The sequence below is a fragment of the Cyprinodon variegatus genome, unplaced genomic scaffold (genome assembly GCF_000732505.1).
Source record: "Cyprinodon variegatus isolate N-32 unplaced genomic scaffold, C_variegatus-1.0 Scaffold2251, whole genome shotgun sequence".
In the NCBI taxonomy this organism is placed as follows: Eukaryota; Metazoa; Chordata; class Actinopteri; order Cyprinodontiformes; family Cyprinodontidae; genus Cyprinodon; species Cyprinodon variegatus.
Window position 1 is genome coordinate 8,698 of NW_015152704.1, and position 5,485 is coordinate 14,182.

The window sequence follows — 5,485 nt, forward strand, 5'->3', positions numbered from 1 at the left end:
TATATGTGTGTGTGTTTGTGTGTGTGTGTGTGTGTGTGTGTGTGTGTGTGTGTTGACTTACAATTATTTGAACAACCCGTCTGTCACGGCCGAGCGGGTCTGTTTCACTTTCACCAACACTAAGCAGCTTAAAGGAGGACAGCAGTAACCCTGCAAACTGCAAATTTACGGTATATGTCTCTTCAACCTTTTCCCATTCGTTATAAAGACGGAAGGCGATGAGACTAAATTTCTCTGAGAGGCATATATATCCGTTAAATTTTTGCAGGGTTTCTATTTAGGCAATGAGGCACCTTACTGTTGGGATCTCTATGTCTGTTTATTGTGTAATTATGGAACATAGCATTATAATTATCTGTTTCAAGGCTTTAAACCGTCAGCACATCAGTTGCGAACGAGTTGGATTAGGTGGGGGTAGTAGAGGTACAGTGGCGGCAGTGCAGCAGTGCTGTACAAAACCAAGTTAAACTGCCATATTTTCAACATTGTCATGTAACATTACCCCGTTGCTATTCATTTTTCTCACAGCCACTGGAAACAGTAATGTAGTTCAATCTGACTCCAGGTGACTGGGAGGTCAGGATTTCACTCTGCTGTGGTTTTTACTAATCTGGTCCTCATGGGAAATGGGGTCTTCCTTCAGGTAAAACAATACAGCTTTTGACCACTGGGGGGAGCTATAATCGACCATAATAAAAGTTCTTAGGTGCTCCTTTAATTAATTTAGTGTTTTTTAATTAAATCAGATGTATTTACTTCATTTGGTTCCTAGTTTAATTTTTTCCCCCAATGTGTTTCAGAACAACAATCAGATAAAGATATTATTCAGTGACAATAGAAGTAAACACAAATACTGTTTTCTAATGCTTTTATTATTAAGGGAGAAAGAAAATTCTCAACAATCGCGCCTTTTTAACCACTGTATATAAAAGCCAAATTAACATAATGTGAATATTTTCAGAAGTGGCTTAATATTACTTTGATTAACATATATGTTTAAAATGTAATCTGTGCAACTTAAAAATAGTTTAGAACAAACAACTATTGTGTTGTAAGCAAAAATCACAGTATTAGCCTTTACAGTTATCTTCTAGTAATTTAACTTATTACATTTTTATATATTCTTCTTGTGTTGTATGGGAGAGAGCCCCTTGTCCTTAAAACCTGATAACAGATGTACTAATATTTATGTTTCGTAGGAAAACACTGTCACAATGTCTGAAGAAGATCAGCCAATGGATATTGACCAGAAACCTGATGAATTTTACTTCGGAACAACGAACCCCCAAACACCTGACTCCAGCGGACTTGACTCCAAAGGACCCGACTTCAACAGACCTGACCTCAACCAATCTGACTTCAACCGACCTGACTCCACTGGAACTGACTCCAACGAACCGAACACCAACGTACCTGACTTCAACAGACCTGACTCCTATAGATCTGACTCCAACAGAGCTGACTCCTATGGATCTGACTCCAAAAGACCTGACTCCAAAAGACCTGACTCCAAAGCACCTGACTCCAAAGGCTCCAGCTCCAAAGAATCTGGCCTTCAAGAACCTCAATCTCAGGTTTACTTTTCTATGATTTGTATTATTAGAGCTGTAGCTGTTCATTTGTCTGTTTAAAGGCTGTGTAATAAAGACATAAATGTGTGTTCTCAGTTAGTCACACAGCAAAAATATATTTTAATTAATCACTCATCTGAATAGTTAAAAAAGACAACTAAGCATATAGAATTGGATCTCAAAGGTAACAAAAAAAATTTGGTTTTCTCTGCCCTGAGCAACTCGATGTGTCAGCGTCGCTCTGCTCTTTGACTGCAGACACAGGCTGCAGCTGCTGTGCCACTGTGTTTTGGAGGAGGGAGGGGCTCGCTAGCTTTACATGAAGATGGTAAACTCAGTGTGATCGGTGCTATCATGTGTTGTTACAAAAGTCTCACACAAGACAAAGAAAAGGAGCTAGATTTGTCAGTAGTTGTTTAAATAGAAAAAAAGGTTTGTATAAGGGTCTAAAAAGGCAATAAAATAGGCTCTGAGTTGGCAACAAGGCAGAAGGGGCATCTCTGGTTTTCTTTATACTGCTGGGCAGCAGGGGGTGGACAGCTGCATGACGACTAGACGCCACATTTTTAGACGCACCCAGAAATCCTGAAACAGGAATATTAAAAATTAAGTTAAAATCTGTTGACACAGTACAACCATAAAAGGTTGGGATACTTTTTACACATGTAGTACAATACATATATGACGTTTTTAACGTTTTTGGGAGATAATAGGGGAATTCTTTTTACACAGTAAGGGTGCATTTGAAGTATTATCTTTACAACTGGACTAGTAATTGATAAATTAAATGACTGGTCCCACCAACTCCTGCAAGGCGTGTTTTGCCTGCTGCTACTAAATTATATTAATAAAGATTAACTTGACTATGTCCAAAAAGGCAGATATGATTTAGAAAGGGTTAGGAGTAGGTTATAAATGTTGACAGGGATCCAGGTGAAGGAAGTGCACTAAATATATGAGAGAGGTAACTGTTAAAGATACCAAGAATCAAGAAAAGCATTGAGATATTTTTTTAAATCAACATTGTTATTGATGAGCTTAGTATGTTGATTTGCTTTGATTTCGCGTGAAGTTGAAGAAAATTATTCTGTCACATGGGATCTTAATAAAAACAGTTTTTTGGTTGTATCTTAAAAAAAATGTCAAGGTATACAAATGTTTTTACATCATATTTTATTTGATTTCTTTGTATCATGTCAAACTTTTTCATTCTAAATTTTCAGGCTTCTCCAGAGCACCAGGATGAGGTATTTCTAAATCTGTCATTAGACTGGGCGGAAAAAGAGAAACCAGCAAAGGAAAAGAATTTCCTCCAAAAATCTCTTCAATCTTGGTTCAACAAAAGAAACATTACAACTGATTGCACAGTTAAAGATCCACTGTCAGATGGGCGTGTTGTGGTTCAGCTTAAACCTCCTCCAGGTGTGGGGAATGTCATTTTCTAAACCCTCTGATAATCTGCTCCCATAGCAACTGAAGACATGTTAACAGGATTATGGATTTTCAGATTTTGAAACAATTAATTATGTGTTTCAATTTTTCTAGCCTCAATTGAGCTTCAGAAACTACAGGGTGAAACATTAATGAAAGATGGGACAAAAGTCACCATTCTTTCAGTCAGTTTTGGAGCACCGAAGATGGATGCACAAACTGCAGATGGTGCTTCAGCAAATACTGCTCCTTCAGCTGCTTTAAAAAGCTCCAAACCTTTGGTGCCAGAGCAGGCAGTGGTATGACCTCTAAACTAAATGCATTTTTTTTCTGCAACATTTGCAGAAAAATATATATTCTATTCAACCTGCTATACTTTTTATTTAGGTGGAGATGCAGACAGAAGAACAGATGGATGTGGGAGGAAATGCTCCTAGAGACCATAGAAAGAAATCTATGGAATGTGTTGTCCCAGTGGCTCATTACTGGTATGTGAGCCAGATCTACAAAGATGAAATCAGACGCATAGAGAAAGAAACTAAAGTTAGCATAATGCCAACTGTCACTGTGGCATTTAACACTGAACATGAAGGTGGGAATCCAAGTGAGGCTCTCAACAGGTTTGCAGATCTCGTCCAAAATTGTTTGTCTGATTCCACTTCCTCAGTTATTCCTCTGAAGTCTGTAGATCCTAATCGGTGGGGTGATGCACTGAAAGTCATTAATAACAATGACAGCAAGCTTTTAGTCACCATGTCCTCTGAGGAAATGACTTTCTGTGGGCCACAGCTTTATAAAAATTTTCTCAGTTCAACTTTAAATGCATCACAGAATTTCAACTCTCCTGAAGAGCCAGCTAGGTCAGCAAGATCTCAAAACTTAAACGAAGAGCTCCGCCTGAAAATCAAAATGACAATCAAAGATAATCTGACCGATACAGGACTAACCATAGCTGAGAACTCATGGAAACGCTTCATCTCTTCCTATGATAACAAACTTGCAAAGATCAAAGCTAAGTTCAATGTGGACTTTAACGTATCCACCATCAGTGGGGGCAAAGTTAATGTCAAAGCGTTCTACAAGAGACCTGGAGAAAACCCAGCCATGGAGAGCCATGCTGTCAGAGCTCTGCTGCGTCTGTACCAGAAGATTATGATGTCACCCATCAAGCAGCCTCCACCTTATGGTGCCACTGGGCTCAGTGGTTCTGAAGAGGCTTCCAGCAGAGCTAGACTGAACGGTCATTCAACACAGAACAGCAAAGAATCAGCTAGAGGGGGCGCTACAGGTGACAGCAAAGATGACCAATGCTGTATATGCATGTCTGAATTTACTAATAAGCAACAGCTGAAGTGTAAGCATGCATTCTGCAAAGACTGCCTGCAAAAGGCAGTGCAGCACAGTGGACCAATCTGTCCTATATGCAAAGATGTGTTTGGTTTGGTCAAGGGAAACCAACCTGATGGAACAATGAAATGGAAAAAACATAAATATATAGACCTCCCTGGATTCCCAGGCTGTGGCCACATAGAGATCACCTACAATATCCCTACAGGATTACAGAAGGTAAAGTACCACCTCATATTCCCTATATTAAGAACTTAACATGTATTTTTGAAATGGCTATCACTTACCAGACTTTTACTATTCTATCTGGCAGAAAAATCATCCCAACCCTGGACAGTACTTTGCAGGAACCACTAGAACAGCATATCTTCCAGGCAACAAGGAGGGGAATGAAGTTCTGCACCTGCTGGAAAAAGCCTTTGAGCACAAGCTGATTTTCGCTGTTGGAGCTTCTAGGTTATCAGGTTGGGAGAATAGAGTGACCTGGAATGATATCCATCACAAGACATCCATGACAGGAGGACCAGAGTGGTACGGGTATCTGATTTGATTCCTTTACTTAGCTTTAATGTTCAGTTTCATGTATTAAACATTTCAATTTTGTTCATTCACAGTTATGGATATCCTGATGAGACCTACCTGAGCAGAGTCAAGGAGGAGCTGAAAGCTAAAGGCATTGAGTGAAATCTTTATTCTACATTAACTGATTACATTTTGAATATATTAATGTCTTCACAAAGTCTGATAAACACATTATAAAAATAAATAAATAAATGTACACACTTTGCTCTTTTAAAATAGATGTTGTGTAATCAGACCCAAAGGGTTAGTTTGAAGTTCACTAAAAACTGACTCCCATCTCTCATCTTTTAAAATGTAACTAACTGATTAACATTGATTTAGAAGGCTTTGTACATTTCTTGTTGATTATCTTTTCTTCACATACACTTTATAAACTAGCAGGTGTAACTGAACACATCTATGGTTTTTATAAAAAGCTGATCTATAGTCAACTATGTAAGATGATTGGATTTAGATTCTCTCAAATAAATGAATAAATTAAATTAAACAGACCTTGTTTTTTATTTGAATGAAAAAAAAAATCCACATTAATTACCATCAGTCTCATCCCATCA

The 5,485-nt window shown here is 38.2% G+C and overlaps 1 protein-coding gene across 1 annotated transcript in view; it reads left to right on the forward strand.

The window, feature by feature from the left end:
* Positions 1 to 5,033, forward strand: part of LOC107080723 — a gene marked incomplete at its 5' end in the record, with an annotated part of 11,336 nt that extends 6,303 nt beyond the window's left edge. The window contains 3 exons of the mRNA XM_015368929.1: positions 3,390 to 4,568; positions 4,663 to 4,880; positions 4,964 to 5,033. Of these exons, the coding sequence (XP_015224415.1) occupies positions 3,390 to 4,568; positions 4,663 to 4,880; positions 4,964 to 5,033 (1,467 nt within the window). The remainder of the gene's footprint in view (positions 1 to 3,389; positions 4,569 to 4,662; positions 4,881 to 4,963) is intronic.
* Positions 5,034 to 5,485: the final 452 nt, after the last annotated feature.